This window comes from Olea europaea, chromosome 19, assembly GCF_002742605.1.
Source record: "Olea europaea var. sylvestris chromosome 19, O_europaea_v1, whole genome shotgun sequence".
Taxonomy (NCBI): Eukaryota; Viridiplantae; Streptophyta; class Magnoliopsida; order Lamiales; family Oleaceae; genus Olea; species Olea europaea.
The window spans coordinates 10,569,768-10,589,165 of record NC_036255.1 but is presented as its reverse complement, the minus strand read 5'-3'; the positions used below and the strand labels follow the sequence as shown (position 1 = coordinate 10,589,165).

General features: G+C 34.2%; 2 protein-coding genes across 2 annotated transcripts; both read right to left on the bottom strand.

Annotated features, from left to right (window-relative positions):
• Positions 1 to 5,643: 5,643 nt before the first annotated feature.
• LOC111368433 (50S ribosomal protein L30-like) lies at positions 5,644 to 6,402 on the bottom strand. Its single transcript, XM_022989658.1, has 3 exons — positions 6,311 to 6,402; positions 6,017 to 6,234; positions 5,644 to 5,941 (listed from the first exon to the last, which is right to left on the bottom strand). The coding sequence occupies exons 2-3, from the start codon at positions 6,206 to 6,208 to the stop codon at positions 5,807 to 5,809; spliced, it is 327 nt and encodes a 108-aa protein (XP_022845426.1). The 5' UTR covers positions 6,209 to 6,234; positions 6,311 to 6,402; the 3' UTR covers positions 5,644 to 5,806.
• A 968-nt stretch (positions 6,403 to 7,370) lies between these two features.
• LOC111368341 lies at positions 7,371 to 9,926 on the bottom strand. The gene is made up of 5 exons (XM_022989571.1): positions 9,731 to 9,926; positions 9,181 to 9,514; positions 8,451 to 9,072; positions 7,673 to 7,813; positions 7,371 to 7,502 (listed from the first exon to the last, which is right to left on the bottom strand). Exons 1-5 carry the CDS (start codon positions 9,924 to 9,926, stop codon positions 7,371 to 7,373), a joined length of 1,425 nt encoding a protein of 474 aa, XP_022845339.1.
• Between the last annotated feature and the right edge of the window lie 9,472 nt (positions 9,927 to 19,398).

The window sequence follows — 19,398 nt, the reverse complement described above, 5'->3', positions numbered from 1 at the left end:
GTCCCAGAAAAAGCCCATGCGGCCGCATGGGTATAACCCTTGCGGCCGAATGGTTATTACAGTTTTCTCGATCGAATAGCTTTCGGTATTTTGATCATAATTTTCTCTCCCAATGTCTGATTGAGGTGACTCAAGATCTGTTGGAAAGCTAACCTAAAGAGCTACAACTTGTTTCAGAAACCATCTTCAAATTCGATAATCTTCCATGACAAAAATGGGTCCCAATATGAGGCTGAAAATCGGTGCATAATTTTTTCGATTGAGAATTGATTTGTGTAGATGTTATGATCATATTTCACTTCATTTGACTTCTAATTGAACCCAATTGACTCTTATCATTCTTGAATCATCATTCCATCGGCCGTCTCGTCTATGAATTATTTGCAACTTGGTCGCTGAACTTTCACTTCTTCTCACTTCGGTCTTTTTTCATTTGTTTCTTCCAAATTTCACCGTTTTCATCAAAATGCAACCTAAATCAAAACATAAGAGTAATGAGTGCATTTTGACATAATATAATCATATGAATGCAATAATTAAGAGGGAAAAATATGGTATTTTACACTCTTATCAGGATCCTAGACATTTGATCACATTTCCAATCGTGATCCAAATGTTACACTCCACATCCCCGGTACAAACCACCAGATACCCCTAGACATCTATACTCCACCTTATCAAATGACACACAACACACTGTTAATGCATCCTAACCACTATACATGCAAGCAATTACACCAAGTAATCCTGTTGTCTCAAATTCATGCAAATGCATATATCAAACACATTGAAATATAGCAGAGAATTATGCAACAAAATTTAGGCAATCGAACTTATGCAGAAAGGATCACACACAGATGCATCCAATCGTGATCCAAATGTTACACTCCACATCCCCGGTACAAACCACCAGATACCCCTAGACATCTATACTCCACCTTATCAAAAGACACACAACACACTGTTAATGCATCCTAACCACTATAGATGCAAGCAATTACACCAAGTAATCCTGTTGTCTCAAATTCATGCAAATGCATATATCAAACACATTGAAATATAGCAGAGAATTATGCAACAAAATTTAGGCAATCGAACTTATGCAGAAAGGATCACACACAGATGCACATGCAGTATCTAGGTTTACTCTCAATAAATCTCACTAGGGTCATAACTCGACCCATAAACTAAATTCGCCTCACCTCTCATCTTACCCTTCAGCTTATCTTTCTTCTTGGGACAATCTTTAATAAAGTGTCCAGACTTATCACAACTGTAACACCTTCTACCACTAGACTTGTCCCGTCCCTCGCCCTTTTTCTTACTATCCTCATCACTCGAGTCACTACTTCAATCACTACCGTCTTGGGTTCTACCCAAATTCATTTGCTTAAACTTCATCCTATTCCTCATCATATGTAACTCGCCACTCTTCTTATCCTCTTTTTCAGCCTTAATCTCCATCTCCTTACTTCTAAACGAGTCTATGACAATCTCAGGTGTTAAAGTGTCCCTATCGTACTTAATTGCATTTTTAACTTCCCTATATGAATTAGAAATGGAATTAAGCATGATAATAACCTTATACGTTTCAGATACCTTTTCATCACAATTAACGATGTCTTGAACTAACTTGTTAAAGACATACAGATTGTCATCAAGATCCTTTGAAGGATATATTTTAAAGCTGAAAAATCATTCAAGCAAGTATAATTTATTAGGAGTAGACTTAAGCAAATATAAGTCTCCAATTTTTCTCAAAGTTGTTTTGTAGAATCCAATTTTTCTACTTTTCTCAAAACAGTCTCAGACAGGGGTAAAATAATTGAAGTGTATGCAAGTTCATCATACTCTTCTTTTTATGTTTCTGTTAAATTTGCTATCTATGACTTATGAAACTTTTTGTTGGACCAAAATACCCTTCATCTTTTGTTGCCAAATAGAAAAATCTCATTTCCCATTAAATATTCCAAATTCAAAATGTGAAAACATTTTTAAGAAAAACAGAACAACAAAAACACGGATAGATCACACAAAGTAATCTTAAGGTCGTAATATGCACCGTTCTAGATTCCCAGGGTTTTGTAAGATTCACGATCTTAGATCAAGGGAATGTTCGGATTGCTCAAGTCCAAGTGTTCTAATGGGATAATTAATGCAAATACGAAGGTATATAAACAAAAATTCAATTTTTTATTCAACAAGTCTCACATAGTAACTATATGACAGACAAAGCACAAAGTCAACAACCAACTTGCAATCAAAGTTCAACACTTCAAAATAGAGCAAATAATTTCTAAATTTTCTAGCACAAGCAATGGTTGCCAAGCAATGACAATCCCTAATCCTAATTATCACCCACATGATGATCTGCTAGTGTGATAATGTAAAAGTTTCAGCCAATTTACCAGAGCGGACCAACATGAGTCCGTAAATCATGAGACACACGAATTTAATACTTTAGAACCACCACTATTCGTCCTAAAGTCTCTGCAAACTGCAGCAACCAAAAAATCACGAGTCCCGAATGTCCGAAGAACAACGTTGTCTAGATTCTACTGCGTACCCTGAAATAGAAAACTGCATGTCACGCCAGTGGTCTCCGTTTCCCAAAACTCCCTCCGGATTGATCAGAAAATGCGAAAAACGAAGGCTGATTTTGACAATTTTTTCGATCTGATTTTTGGTTCGTTTCTGCCTATTTCTGGACGGTTTTTGGTATGTTTCATGAGCCAAAAACACCACCTTGAAGCTCTGATACCAAAGTTGCCGAAGCTCTCTTGAAAGATCTTCAAATCGATGATTTTCAAGCTCAGTCCAACGTACCTTTCTCTACTAACAACCAATCCAATCGACTCTAAACCACATCCAATTAATTCACCTCGATTTTTATTCAATCTTATCCACGTAAGACAAGAAAAGATGATAATTTATGGCCACAAAAGTTAAGAGAAGACACCACAAAGGTATACTACAAAGGAACCACCAATTGCACACGTTAAACAAATTTTTTGGACACTTCTAGATGTCTTTTTTCCACAAACAAAGGGGGCAACCAGGATTCCTTAATTTTTCTCTCAAAACCACACATTACAAGAAAGTGGCTAGGGTTATAGTCATATATATACTCTAGAGTTAGGTTTTAAGTTGGACCATTAAAAGGGTAAACGAGCCAAGATCCAAGTCGTCCAAGAAATAATATAGTTGGACCGAGTGTAACTCATGGACTTGGTTGTTAGACTTATTTCATTAATGAGTCTATGCTTATGAAATAATATTAACCCACGTTAATATTATAACTCGAGATTTATTGGGTATTAAAAATTCAACAGGTTGGTTATGGACCTAACTATCCTAAGAGCGTACACGCCATAGGGGTGCATCCTTAGAATCGTGCAAATATAGCAAAGGATTTGTTGGGTGCACACACAGATATGATAACTGGCATGGACGACGAAATCCAAACCCAAATGTGCTAGTTGGAGCACTGGTTGGGGGACCAGATGGTAAGGATGAGTTCAGGGATGACAGGCTACTACTGATAGTTTACTATTGATTCTTTCATTTGAATGTAAAAAAAATTTCATTTTTTGGTCGGTGAGGAGCAGGGCGGTGTTGCGACCAAACAGGGCGCTACATTCTACGTGTAAGAGAGAAGTTTTCTTGCATCATTCTTGAACCAGAATTATTTTTGTATGATAATTTAATGATGAATTACAGGACGTTGGAACTTCACCTAATCGAAATTAAGTTACAGATGAAAAAATAGAAAAACACAAACTCTAAGCTCGAAAACAGAGGTGCCATTTCAGCGAGAGCCACACATCTATTGATAGGAGATTCCTTTACTGAAAGTTTGGTAAATATCCACATGTCCACCAAATTTTGTGGGGCAAAGAAATTACCTGTGCAACACTTTGTTGTGGGATGACAAACATGACGAGTACTAAAGTTGAACAGGTTTCATGAGATTAAATCAAATTCACGAGCTATTGATGGTTCAATCTCTATGATTCTGGAATGAGTTAAAAATATCTGTTGTGTTTCTACTAGATTTCTACTAGAAGTGTTTCATTGCTAAATCATTTTTTTTTTCTCCTGCAAATAGGATAGTACACTGCATGAAGCAAAAGGTGCATTAATTATAAATACCTGAAATTTGAAAACACCGTTTAGCACTGAACTAGACATTCAAATCTAAAGAACTGGACCCAATGTTAAACGGTTCCCAACAAGAAGCACGGTGTACGATCTAAGGCTGCTTCTCGTTGAGAAATTGGAGAATAATTAGGAGCTTCTTGGTTAGAATAACCCCACCTACCATACTGGGCAAAAATGAAAACAAGATCATTTTAAACTCATTATAAACAAAAAATATATAAACTTGGATACCAAAGACTAAGTTCTGACTATCAACGAAAATTTGTTTATAATACAGAGCAGTAAATCTGTGTAGATCAACAATAGAAAAGAACAAAAAATGTATACCTTATGTTATCTGTGAAGAGAATGTTTGTCAAGGATTGCAGTCACTAACACTAATAAAACTGAAATCTTAACGATCCTGCTTAACGTGGCCAACCTGACGTTCCATAAGAGTCTAAGACAAACTTCTTGTACAAACTACACCTGATATAAACCTGGTGTTCAAGTAGCATGGATGATTTCAAACTATAAGAGTCTAAAGGCCATGAATTGAGTATACCTTGTCGCACTAAAAATTGTCGCTGGCTCTGGAATATTTCCAGACTCAGAACTTCAACATCAGATTAAAGATGAATGAGAGAGTTTTAGAGAGATGATTAACACATCTTAAGCTAGATTCATAAGAGAGCTCTTTAAATTTGTCTGCATGAGTTAGGAACAGGATCCAATTATCAAGCAAAGAGCTCAAACCCCAATTCTCATATGATTTGAGTTAGAATAATTCTATTTATACCGAAAGTTGTCCCCCCTCTCACAATACACCGAGCCCCGCGTGAGTATAAAAATCCCCAATGTGGCTCCCACCTTTGATTGTGAGTAGTAGGTAAAAAAAAAAATAAATAAATAAAAAATAAAATAAAATAAAATAAAATAATGTTCGCGTAACATTGTCCAGTTCGAGTTATATAGAAATGGATAGATAGACCTACCTACCATTTCTCCAGTAAAGAACACTTAGAGAGGATTTTTACGAAAATAATTCATATGGATAGTAATTTTCCATCCAACATGATAAAAGACGGGTAAACACATTCCTAATATGTCATCGTGTGAAATACGCCCACGCCATAAACAATAATACTACTGTTTCTCCAATATGGAAAATGCTTGGAATGAAATTTGCGTGCAATGCGTATAAATGCTACGTCATCACTTCTTTCTGTAGTAAAAGTTTCCATGATAGACAAAGAAATATAACTCTGTTAATGCCACACAGCTAATCAGGATTTTGGACTGTGAAACCATTGAAATTCTTCTACCAAAATGCTTAACTTCTAATAAAACCATTATCTACCTAATCATTTTTTTTTTAATTTGGTTCTTTCTCAAGACATAATACAAAAGGAAGAAATTTGTCTTGGATCCAGGCAGTACCAAGCATTTCTACGTCAAACACAAATTCTATGCTTTGAACATGTTAAATAAGTAAATCCAAAATATATGAAATACTACCTTTTGAGAAAATTAATATGCTTCAGCTTTCAGGCCACGTTTAAGATCCCCATGATTCAGAATTTCATGAATCTTTGTTTACAGAATTATAACCAAAAGGACGCTCATCGAAACAAAAATGAAGTACTCATAATTCAGGGATTAGCTGTTATGCAGAAGATTCTGGACCAGGGATCGGTTGATGATTGACTACCAATGGCGGACGTAGAGATCGGTGACTCGCTTCTTTCTGTTTCCTTGCATTGTACATTTCCTCCGTCTCAACAACAACCAACCTTTTCACCTACAATTAACATAAAGAAAAAGTCAGTCTAAACTGAACGAATAAACCAAGATTATATTTTTATCACAATAACACCTGCTGGATCATTCCCCTGACAGTAGGCGTATTCCACCGCATGACAGTCCGGTTGCATTTCGTGAGTCGTAAAGCCTCTAACGTCCGCCGATGGAGCCTCCTGGTGCCAGGAATACCCCTCACTAGGGCTATGTACAGGTTAGAGCTCCACGCTACAGGAACATTAGCTTTAAAAGCATTGAAAGCACTCATATAGTTCTTCTTTATAAGCTTTATCCCTGCAGTGGAATTTGTCAGTAAATTTTCATCAAGAAATCAAATGTATAATACAAATTAGCTAATCAAATGGCAAACCTGGGAATGAGAAAGATTAGACCTGCTGTATTCACTGGAATGAAGATAAAGAGGGGAGCCAATTGGAAAAGGGTTTTGCAAATTGTAGGACAGAAGGTCGCACGACGTCGTAGGTTACTTCTTAATTTGTGGGCTGAAATCCATGAGTATTTGTTTAGTACTGGGCCAATATTTTTCAAATGGGCTTTCGTACAAGCCCAGTCCTTTGCCCTACTTTTTCTTTTCCTTCCCCAAGGGGTTTTTAAATTGTTTAATATCGGGAAAAAAATCACAAATATCTTAATTGAGAATGCTAAATATGTCGGAATTCAAATTTGAATCGAGAAATTGATGATACGATAAAAGAACAATGGTGAAATTGATGAATTTAACTTTGCGTCCGTGATAAAGTCGACTTCTATAAATTTTCATCATGTTTTAAATCTAGATTACGAATTCTCTTAACCTATTTCTCATATGAAAATTGTTTGAGAAAATCAGTATTCGGTTAGTATAGGTAATTTTTTTTGAACTCCGAATTCCTACATTGTATGTCGTGGTTTGAGTAATCTTAAATTTAATTTTTACAACGGCCTATTTTGTTTGATGTTTCTGAATTCCTCATCTAAACATGTTTTTTCCTATATTTGTTGAGGTTATTCATTATGAAGGAAAGACACGATTTACGTTTCAAATTTACAACATTTTGACCATTTTTTTTCTTTTTCTGGAACTTGTAATAGAAACGAAAGCGGGATCGTGGATACGAAAAGCAAGTAGAAGGTTGGACGGATTGAGGCTAGGGTTGTTTCCGTTCCACCATTTTCTTTGTGTTGGAGATATGAAGTGAACTTCTTGCAACAACGGATAAAATATAATGCGAAAAGAACTTTTCGAATGGTACAAATGCATTCAAAATGTACACAGTGAAGAAGATGACTGGAAATAGATTTGTCCACAAAGATTTGTATAAAACATTGAAACGAAGAAGAAGCATCATTTATGCCCCGTTCAACCTTTAAACCAATCCATTCTTGCATTTTACTACAATCAACTCGAATATCCACTGAGTACTCACCTCTCACCAACCTTTAAGCAAAAGCTTTAAAAGAGCCATTCGACTATAGAGACCATTTTTGGCTTGCCTAAAATAGCTGGCCCTTGGATCCGCATCCACATCCACATCCACATCCACATCCACATCAACGGTTTTCTAAAAACCCGAGAGCACAAAACACTTAGGGCATGAAGAAGTAATTGAAAAGAACAGAATGCCGTGGAGCACAAATCACAAACTATCCTCATCTAGCCTTGGTAGAGGATGCATCACTACAGCACGTTTCTGCATAACTCTCAGGACATCAGGATCCACGATGTACTTGCCTCGTGCTTCATCATAAAGATCGATTCTCTCTCCAAATCGTCGGTTTGATAAACCATGTCGCATTTAGAAGCCACTTCCATTAGATCAGCACTTTCTTCCCATTCAACTCCCTTAGATGTCAGATAATCTTTTATGTCGTCCTGAAATTATGAGTTGAAAATAAGCAAATACATGCCTAAAATATTTCCAGAGTTCAATGAACCAAAAAGAAAGAGAATATGCAACTTGCATTTAGAGCCGACCTTGACAATTCGGAGGCCCTAAGCGAGTAGGCAATCTTGAGACCCCATACTTTTTTTTTGAACACGTATAACAATATTTAAATAAAAAAATATCTATATTTAAATGAAAATTTTGTACAATCTAAAAGATAGAATTGCTAAATAAAATATCACTTACAATCCGAGAGATTAGGTTAGCATCATATTTAGTCTTCTCACGTTTTGAGATGCAAAATTAGTAATCAAACAACTCAAATCAAGTTTTTCCAACATTTTTTTCAATAGAAATCATAGCTAATCCATTCAACCTCACTTGTGACATGGTTGATTGAAGATAAGACTTAATCAATTTTAACTTTGAAAAACTTCTTTCAGCGGATGCAACAGTGACTGGGATAGTTAATAATATCCTGTAAGCGACCCAAACATTTACAAAACAACAATTCATTCTATTAATGTAATCTAACACATCAGTTGCTCCATTAATTTATGTAGATATTGCTTTCCTTAAAACTTTCAACTCAAAAAATAATTTCATTCCATCGATATCAGATACTCTGTTATGCTTCAAATAATTTTCAAAATTAATGCAACGGCACTTCAATGTAGCATCATCAATGGACTTAAGCTTTTTCAAATCAAATAAAAATCCAAAATTATCATCATATTCCTGAAATTGTTCAAATCTATTTTGAAGCGATGATAGAGCTTGATCTACTACATATAAGAAATAATTGACCTTGAAAGCTTCTTCAACTGTTTCTATCATCTCTTCACAAAAAATCTCATCAAACTGCTTATTTTTACGTATAAATCTTTTTTCATAAAATATCGGTTCAATGTCTAATTCACTTACAATCTCTTTAGCATCTATCACGATTGATTCAAACCCAGTTTCTCTATAGCTTTTGAAAAATGAAATGACCCCTTTTAAATGGTCTATAGCAACGTCAATATGGATGTCATCTGTTTGCAAATGTTTGCTTACTCTATTAACACTATTCAACACTTCATACCAAATAACCATCCCAAGTAAGAATTCAAAATTCTCTATTTCATATGTTGCCAAAAACTCCGTCTCACTTTTTATCTTAGGATCATCAACTCTTGCCAATTCAAGTAGAGCATTTATTATTTGTGGAGCTTGAAATCTTATTGCTCTAATACTTTCAACATGACTTTCTCAACGTGTTTGAGACAAACGCTTAAGAGTAAGACCATTTACATTATCTTTAAAAAAAATTCATCTTTTAGTATATGATGAAAATAGAGTGTATATATGTTACACCACTCCAAAAAAAGATTTAGCTTTTGTACAATAAGTAGCAATATCACAAAGTGCAAAATTGAGACTATGGCACCCACAAGGACTGTAAAATGCTTTAGGATTTACTTGTAGTAGTCTATTTTGTACCCCTTTATGTTTTCCTCTTATGTTAGCACCATTATCGATATCAAGCTCTAGATTATTCAACGCATTCACTAATTCATGAAAAAGTCCCTTTCGAGATGTATTATCCACCAATAAAAATCTTAAAAAGAATTTTTCTACCTTCAATGGACTTGCTGAAATATCAACACACCTCAATACTATAGACATTTGTTCTTTGTGACTCAAACCTGGAATGCAATCAAGTATTACAGAAAAGTACTTAGATTCTTTGAATTTCTCGATGATTATTTTTTTGATCTCGCCCGCTAGCATAAGTATCAACTCATTCTGAATTTTGTGTCCAAGTTAATGATAATGAATTTCTTTATTTTGAATTCGACGAATATGTTCTTGCATTACAGGATCAAACTCAGCAATCATTTGAATTAATCTTAAGAAGATACCATTATTTTCTTGGTATATCTTCTCATTATCTCCACGAAACGCCAAATTATTTTCTGCAAGAGTTCTAACCACGAATATTATTCTCAATAATACCTGTCTCCAATGTTCTCCATCCTTATTGATTTGTTCCTGCACACTTTTATCAATTGTTTGCTTCTTTTGAAATCTTATTTCTATTTCGATCCATCTACTCATATTAGTGATATGGTCATAACTCACTTCATTTGTTCTAAGTTTTTCACCAATATTTTTTCAATCATTCGCACCATCATGTGCCAATTGAGTTTGAACCCCATCATTCTCGAATAACTTACAACAAAAACAAAATATTTTATTCAGACTTTTTGAATATATCAACCATTTTCTATCATGATTCTCCATTGGGTAATTGTCGAGTGTAATGAACAGAGGAGAAGTGTCGATTAACTACATCTTTTGAAAAAATTACATCATTATCTCTTACTGGACCTTTCATTACGATTAAATTTCTTAAATTTTGATTCATATTTTCCCAATTCGCTGGATTGCTAATATCAAAGGAGAATGATTCACTAATCTTTTCATTGATGTTTCTTTCATCCATAACATCATCCTTGATAGATATCTCTTCATTGACCAAACAATGATGTTTTTCAATTGTATTATCATCGATATCATTCTCATTAAACTCTTCTTCAGGAATTACATCATCATTATGTTTTTGTTTACTACCACTAAAAAATTTATCAAGGGCTCCCTTTTGAAATTTAATCAATTGTTTAACCTTCTTATGCCGTTTTCTTTTAGAATATCCATATTCAAATTTTCTAGTGGACATAATTAAAGCAAATAACGGTAGAACCTGATTCAGAGTTCTAATTAAAAATATCCCAGATTCTCAAATATGCCAAGTGTAGGAGTTCAACAATCAACCTGCAAGAATAAATTAAAAACACCTTGTTAGGTTCTAATTAAAAAACTCTTGTTTTGAGAGATATTTTTCGAAATGGAAAATGATACAAATATCCCCAACGATATTTACTTAGAATATTCCGAATGGCGAATGGCATTTACTAATAACACAAACTAATAGAGTAATTTTGATTAAGATACTTTACTATCGAATAACAATATGGCAGAGCTAGGGGCGAAAATTGGATAAATTTATTCACCAAACATGAATAATAAGTGAACCATCAGTCATCAGAAAATGCCTTACAATTCAAGGACGATGAAGAACCAAGGAATAAGTTGAGTCCCTTTATGGTCAGATTCTATAAAACAAATTTTTCCCTGAACTCATTTTAACCAGACAATTTCCCAATAAGAAATAACCAAATAAATTTATTTTGCAAAATCTATTCTCAAAATATCTACCTCAAAACAGGCCCTGAAATTATATCATTGAAACTTAAAATTAGTTAAAAACTAGGAGTTCCAACTTCCAAACTAGAAACAAAGACAAGAACGAAGTGAATAAAATGAGAATTAACTTGGAAAATTGTAACAATCAATATCAATACAATCATTCCTATATAAAGTTCTACAACAAAATTTGGGAATTAATTAAATTTAAAACACTAATAGCATCATAGAACTAATTATTAAGAGCAAAACAAATAAAATAAAAAAAACTATTTTTCATCCCTTTTTCACAGTTTCACCAATCACCATTGAGGCTTTGAACAAACTTGAAACTACCACCATAGCCTAGAGGATTAATAATCAGAAATTCAGATATATGAACATCCATTTTACTTACCAAAACAAAGGACCTGATAAGATATAAAAAAGGAATCCGACGTGCGAATCTACGGGAGGCGGAGAAATTTTTTCGCATTAGATTTCAATTTTTCGTCCGTTGGCGCTAGTCCCTGGAAGCCCGAAAGTCTGGAACTTGGAAGCCTGGAGTGGAGGCCCTGGAGAATTCTGGATTCACCGAAGCAGAGGATTGAGACTTGAAAGGATTAGAGGAAGTCCAAAATGTCGAATTGAAAAGATAAAGCCAGCTGGGGTGGTTCGTTATGTATGTTATAGACTCCAAGTCTCCAAAGAAAATTAATTCCATTGGTCCAAGACTCCAAGCTCAAAGGCCCCAAACCATTTTTTATTTTATTTTGGGAATTGGGACTAATATGAATTTTGAGGCCTTGAGCCCAAGCCAAAATTTGGAGGTCCTAGGTGGCTTGGCCCAAGGGCCGGCCCTGCTTGCATTCAATGCTTTGTTAGTTATACAAAGTAAGTTTATTAACATGGAGTTATCCATGTGCTTCTAAACTGCAGAACAAGTTCACTATCTTGCATACCTTCATTTTTACCGCATCAGGAGACACAAAGTAAATTTTAACATCCTCATAATTGGAAAGCGGATAGGCAAGTGAGTGTACTATCCTTCCATAAGCAAGATCTCAATCAAGTCCAACTTTGACGCCATCAAGTTTTCTGATCTCTTTTTCAATGGTGTACACATCCAACAGAGCCTTTTACAATGTACAAACAAAGGTGAAATGAAATAGAATAAAATGAATAGTTCACTATGTTGGAATTTTGTATCGAAAATTGGTTGTGACCAATTTTACATGATTAAGTGGAATTCTTAATTTGGTGAATGAGAAATTAAGCCAAATGTAAGCCGCTTAATACTTGAAATTTTTGGAAAATTGTATAGAATATTGTGGAATATTTTAGAAAAGAGTTGGATGAAAAGATATATTTTCATATGAACGGTCATGACCTTTGGCATAATCATTTTCCAATAATTATGAATTCCAAGAGATGTGACTCTTGGTATGGTTGTGTCTTTTAACATACATTTTCAACTACTATATATAGGCCCCATGTGTTTGAATTTTATAATTCAAGAAATTCATGAAAGTGAATAGATAGTTCCATATCATTCCATTCCATGCATACACTTTAGTTTGCATAAAACACTTGCATCAAATTCATGGTTATGATAGAAAGGAAACTCCATTCGAGTTCATTGATCGAAGTCATTTGGAGTGCTCCTATGGCTTGACGTGGTTGTTGTATTTTGGGAGATAATTGCCAAAAAATCGTTAACACCAATGCGGAGCAAATTCATCTTAAGGACAAAGTGTCTAACACTTGCCTCGGCCGATTGCATCACTCACATCTCATCTTGATTCTTTCTGATTTCTTTCTTCGTATTTGATTTTAAAAAATTAATAACATTCTTTTGATTTCATGTAGGTTTGAAATAAAGAAAGGAAATGATTGAATCTGTCGTTTCATCTTCCCAAATCAATTTCAGTAAGACGAAATTGCGTTTAGATTTCGTAAACATAAATGACATGTTTTGTGAATATGATATGCACAATATGGGTGTTATTTTCCAACACACTATGCATACACATTTGTTATATGGCCTTTTTGCTTTATTAGGTACTTCTTTGTGGTTGTGCTAAATTCCATTTTTGGGTCTCTTACAATTAGGCTAATAGATATTATCCCCAACCTAAAGGTGCAAAATAAAGAAAACCCTATTTGAATTTACAGTTTACTTTAGTTTCACGTTTGAATCATGAAGAGTTCGAATAGAGAAGTTGTCGATAGCAATAAAACCAATCTCATGCCCTCGCTTCATGCCCTCGCCCAAAAGAAACGAGGTGCAATATAAAAAAAATGACTCCTCAAATTCACATTTCATCTTAAGATCTAATGCTTGATAGAACACCTTAACAGAGGTCAACAAAGAAGTAAATATAAGTTATTAAGCCATTGTTTGTCTACATTATTTCAAAGCTCTTTTTTCTCAAACTCATTTTGAATCATACATTATAAAATATTTTGCATGTAAACCCAAGATTTTTCCTACTTTTTAACCACACATTTTCCAAAAATTCACTATTACAAAACTCGTTAGGGGCTAAAAGTAAAAATTCCATATCAATGAGTAAAAATCAAACTTACATGCTTCACGCCTTGTAAAAAGACTAAAGTTACTCAAAGATTAAAATTGCAAATACACACACACACATATATACATATATGATGAAAAATCGACTAACAAAATTTTAATTGGTGAAAATTTAAGTTTCCACCTAAATCTGAGTTTATAATGATGTCTCATGCCCTTTCAATGAACAGCACAACTATAGGAACCAAGTCACCAAACTATTCAATCAAGCTACTGCATATGCTGCATTGAATAATGATTTTGTAGATATTATACGAAGATATTATATGAATAGTATCTAGAAAACTCATATTTGACTTATACCACACACAACTCTTATAGTGGATGCTTCTTTTTAAAAGTGTATATGAATACATAAAAAGTTATATGCAGATGAATCAAAAAAGAGTCATGAAATTTATTTGAAGGATTTGGAAATAATAACAATAATCCTCAAAAAGAGGTTTAGACCTGAGGTGGATGCTATCCAGGGCCATCTTCGGCATTAATAATGGGAATGCTGGCTGTTGCTGCTACTCTTCTGGCAGCACCACTTTTAAAATGTCTCATCACGATTATATCATAATCCCTTCCACTCTTATAGTATCGGATGATCAATACGAAATAAGAATACATAGATTACTGCCTACACTTTTATGTAAGCTAACGGAATGATTGACTAACTTCAAGTGTATCTCCTTTTGCTGCGAATGAAAACTTGTTGGAGACAACTTATAAAAAGGGTTATGTAAGGATTGGTTTTTGATATATTTGTTTGACCAGTTTTAACCCGCAAGAGCGTGATCAAAACACAATTTATATGAATGAAAATTTGGACAGAGTTTCGGTATAAAGATTATGCAAAACAAGGATTAAGAAGGAGTAGAAATAGAGAATAATCCAAAGCGAGATGTTATCTCTTTCCTTAAGACAAATTGCCCCGATACGGTGCTCACGGTGAATGACACTTGTCTCCCAAGATACAATGGATTCACAACTTGTGGTAGCAGCACTTCAAACCGCAAGAAACCGACGAATTTTTGACAGAATTTCCCCTCTACAAAGGAAATGTATGAAATGCTATAGAATTAGAAAAAAGTGAATTGTAAGAGAATAATGAATGCTCAATGCAATTGGTGTACCCAAAATCATGTCCATAGGGTTCTATTTATAGATGTAGAAAGGGTGCAAATAAAGTAGTGTGGGCCAAAACATGCATCCTTTCAAAAAAGTTGCAACACTTGGCCAAAACCTGTACCTTTCGAAAAGTTGCAACACTTCATTTCTTCCAACTTTGGTTCGTAATTTCTCATTCATCCAGAATTGGTTTTGAGATTTCAAATATATCACGACAATCTACTCGACGAGTAAAATAAGTTGGTCTATTTACTTTTGTAATTTGACCATGGGATCAAGTCTGAATATTTGATCGAAATTGACACGTAGTCACACATTTTCATTTTCCATTTTTACACACCTTTTCATTTTTCAATTTTTACACACCTTTTCATTTAATATTTGAACCAATTCCTACAATCCCCCACATAAATGGAAATTCAGGTACGTATATACAAATACGATGATATGATACAATGTAGAGAGGGTGCGAAAAAATACTGCATTAGGGATGGTGACTTCTGATCTTGAACATCCTTTAGTGAAATACTATCGGACTTACTCGGCTAATTGGTAAATCATAGGTCTTGAACCACTCGGGCTTTGGTGTAAGTCAAGACAACAGTACTCACACAGATATCTTCCCCATTCTGTACTTAGTTCTCATGACTTAGTTCATTTTGGCCCTGAACCCTTCTTGATTTCATAAGTATTTAAAGAATTCAAACCTTAAACAATTCTTATCGAAGCAGCCCCACTTCACACTTACATAGGTGACCTCCTGTTGAGGGTATTCTGCCCTACTCCACTTGTATTAATCAAGATATAGGAATTATTAAAAGATAATTTTAGCCTCTATTTACTCTGCAGAAAGCACTTTAGTATCATAGGAATGAGTTAGGAATTCTAATTTCCTAAGTGTTTCATGGAATTTTCACAACTTAGTTGTCCCTTTGAACCAAGATCTTGGGATCTCAAGTCAACAAGGTAGGGTTACCATTGCAAAAACTCTTACGTAGTAGGCTTTAATCACATTCCTCTCGATAGGCAACGCATTTGATCTCTAGGCAAACTTTTCGTCAATGGATCCGCAATATTCTCCTTTGATTTTACATAATCTATGAAGATAACGCCATTTGAGATCAGTTGCTTAATGGTATTGTGTCTATGATGAATATGTCTAGACTTACCATTATACATGCTGCTTCGAGCCCTTCCAATTGCTGATTGACTATGACAATGTATACTTATCGCAGGTACTGGCTTGGGCCAACATGGAACATCTTCTAAGAAATTTCGAAGCCATTCTGCTTCTTCTCCAACTTTGTCCAAAGCAATAAACTCAGATTCCATCGTTGATCGAGCTATGCACGTTTACTTTGTTGATTTCCATGATACAGCAGCTCCACCAATGGTGAATACATAATCACTAGTGGACTTGGAATCCTTTATATCGGATATCCAATTCACATCACAATATCCTTCTAGCATCACAATATCCTTCTAGTACCGCATGATATTTTGTGAAGTGTAATCCATAGGTTAATGTATACTTCAAGTACCTTAAAACCCTCATCAATGCCATCCAATGATCACGGTTTGGATTACTTGTAAATCTACTAAGTTTATTCACTGCAAAAGCAATATCCAGTCGAGTGTAGTTTGTAATATACATAAGACTGTCAATTATTTGTGAATACCTTAGTTGTGATATGCTTTCTCCCGTACTCTTGACTAAGTGCATATTCGGATCAAGAGGAGTTCTTGCAGGACTTTCCTCAAACACATCAAATTTCTTAAGTACTTTTTCTATGTAGTGAGATTGTGAAAGTACAATTTCATCCTGCGTTCTAGAGATTTCAATCCCTAAGATTACATCCGCCACACCCATATCTTTCATATCAAAATGCTTTGTTAGCATCTTTTTGGTGTTAAGCAACATTTCGTGATTATTGCCTATTATTAACATGTCGTCCACATATAGACAAACAATTACATAGGCATACGGTATATGTTTAATATATACACATTTGTCACATTCGTTCATCTTGAATCCATTTGACAACATTGTTTTGTCAAACTTTTGGTACCATTGTTTAGGAGCCTGTTTTAATCCATACAAGGATTTAACAAGTTTACACACTTTGTGTTTTTGGTTAGTAGAAACGAACCCTTCAGGTTGCTCCATGTAAATCTCCTCTTCTAACTCACCATTTAGAAATGCTGTTTTTACATCCATTTGATGAATTTCAAGATTGTGTATTGCCGCAATTGCGATTGACAATCTTATCGACGTGATTCTAGTCAGAGGTGAGTAGGTATCAAAGAAATCAAATCCTTCCTTTTACCTATATCCTTTAGCAACCAATCTAACCTTATATTTATCAATGGATCCGTCAGTTTTCAATTTCTTTTTGAATATCCATTTGCATTCTAAAGGCTTGTTACCAGGAGGTAAATCAACCAACTCTCATGTATGATTTTTTATTATAGAATCTATCTCATTATTAATAGCTTCTTTCCAATACGGTGCTTCCGGTGTAGACATTGTTTCATCGAAAGTCTTTGGATCATCATCTACCATATAGGTTAGAAAATTTGGGCCAAATGTCTTGGAAGTCCTAACCCTTTTACTACGCCTTGATTCTTCCTCATTTGAAATTCCATTGGTAGTTTCATATGTTCTCTTGTTAGAACTCGTATTTTCCTTATCTTTGCAAGGAAAATATTTTCAAAGAATGTTGCATTCCTTGATTTAATTATGGTCCCTTCGTATACGTCTTATATTTCGGATTTGTGTACAAGAAATTGATAAGCATTACTATTATTGGCGTATCCAATAAATATGCAATCTATCGTTTTAGGACCGATTTTCACTTGTTTAGGATTAGGTACCTCAACCTTAGCCAAACACCCCCACACTTTCAAGTATTGGTAGGATGGAGGATAGTCTTTCCATAGTTCATATGCTGTCTCTTCCATTTTCTTAAGAGGTATTTTATTAAATAAACTATTTGCCGTTAAAATAGCCTCCCCCCACATGTTCTGTGGTAAACCCGAACTTATGAACATGGCATTCATCATTTCTTTAAGTGTTCGGTTTTTGTGTTTTGCAACACCATTTGATTGAAGAGAGTAAGGTGTCGTTGTTTGATGAACAATTCCATATTCAGAACAAAAGTTTTCAAACGGTGTCCCATATTCACCTCCTCTATCACTACGAATATTTTTTATTCATTTTTCAAGTTGTGTTTCAACTTCAGCCTTATAGCTTTTGAATGCATCTAAGGCTTCGTCTTTACTTCTAAAAAAAAAAAGACATAGCAAAACTTTGTACAATTATCAATAAATGTCAAAAAGTATTTCTTAACACCTTGAGTTTGTACAAATTTTAGATCGCATATATCGCTATGGATCAATTCAAGAAAGGTTGTGTTTCTTTGTATTGAATGGAACAGTGTTTTAGAAATTTTGTTTCAACACATATTTCACATTTATGATTAGGATTGATTTTATGCGCCGGAATTAAACTTTGATTCATTAGTTTGCGCAACGATTTGTAATTCACATGTCCTAATTGACTATGCCACAAACATGAAGTGTAGCGACCCAATTTTATTTTATTTTTATTTTATAAAAATCAAATAATTTTTTTTTTTAAAACTTAAGTCACTACCAAATGTTTCTTTAAAAAAATAAATGGGTTTATAATAATGTTATCCCTTGTCAATAACCTAAAGAAATCTTAACATGTGAAATAAAAATCATGTTATGATGAACTTTGAAGAAAAATATATAAGGGGTTCCATTTTAGCAAGAAATATGCGTAAATGTTATTAAGCAATTTTCCTTACTGTTGTTAAAATAATAGTAATAAGCATACTTTATTCTCTTTTCCTCCAGTAAGTGAAACATGGCCTCAACTCCCCTAATCTCACGTCATTATAGGGTCTTCATTAATTTGTCATGCATGGATATATTCATAAATCAATTTGAAAGGCAGCAGTAGCACCCTAATCATTAAAATTAATACAAATCAAGGTGACATTATCATAAGTGTTCACAGAAAATAACGGATAGCTAGCAAGATGAATTGGACTATTATTAGTGGCCGGAGAAAATGAGTAATTTCCCCCACATTCTTGCTGATTTGAGATTTCGGACATGCATATGTTACGTTCTATTCATAATTAATTACATGTAAAAATTTGTTACCATTAATGAAAAATAGCAGTAAGGGGAAACCAAACAATTTAATTCAAATATTTAATTAAAAATGTAAGTTTAAACACGTCCATGTAAAAAATAAACATGCACAGTAAATTTAATTGTAAATAAATTTCCATGACAACTAAATTAAAATAAATGAGGTTACGTGCTAGATTTTAGATCCTTGTTCCTTAGACGAGACACGACCACACCATCAAACCACCGCACTCCAACACGACCCGTACTAACCTGTAAGGTAGGGAAAAAGGGGTGAGTATGGGGAATACTCACTAGGATACAAATATTCGTACAATCCCGAATAACATTTATCATTCATATATCAAAATAAATCGTACCGTCATATCATATCTTTAACCAGTAAGAGCTCAATCATATCATATCATTAACGAAAATATTTATCAATATGAAATAACAAAAATTAAA

Coding starts and splice junctions, on each gene's coding strand:
- LOC111368433 (XM_022989658.1), bottom strand. CDS start 6,208: ATGAGTGCTTTCAATGCTTTTAAAGCTAATGTTCCTGTAGCGTGGAGC. Junction 5,942..6,016: donor TCAGGGGAATGATCCAGCAG/GTGTTATTGTGA, acceptor TGTTAATTGTAG/GTGAAAAGGTTGGTTGTTGT.
- LOC111368341 (XM_022989571.1), bottom strand. CDS start 9,926: ATGAGTAGATGGATCGAAATAGAAATAAGATTTCAAAAGAAGCAAACA. Junction 9,073..9,180: donor AAATCTTTTTTTGGAGTGGT/GTAACATATATA, acceptor ACGTTGAGAAAG/TCATGTTGAAAGTATTAGAG. Junction 7,814..8,450: donor ATTATTTGAAGCATAACAGA/GTATCTGATATC, acceptor TCATAATTTCAG/GACGACATAAAAGATTATCT.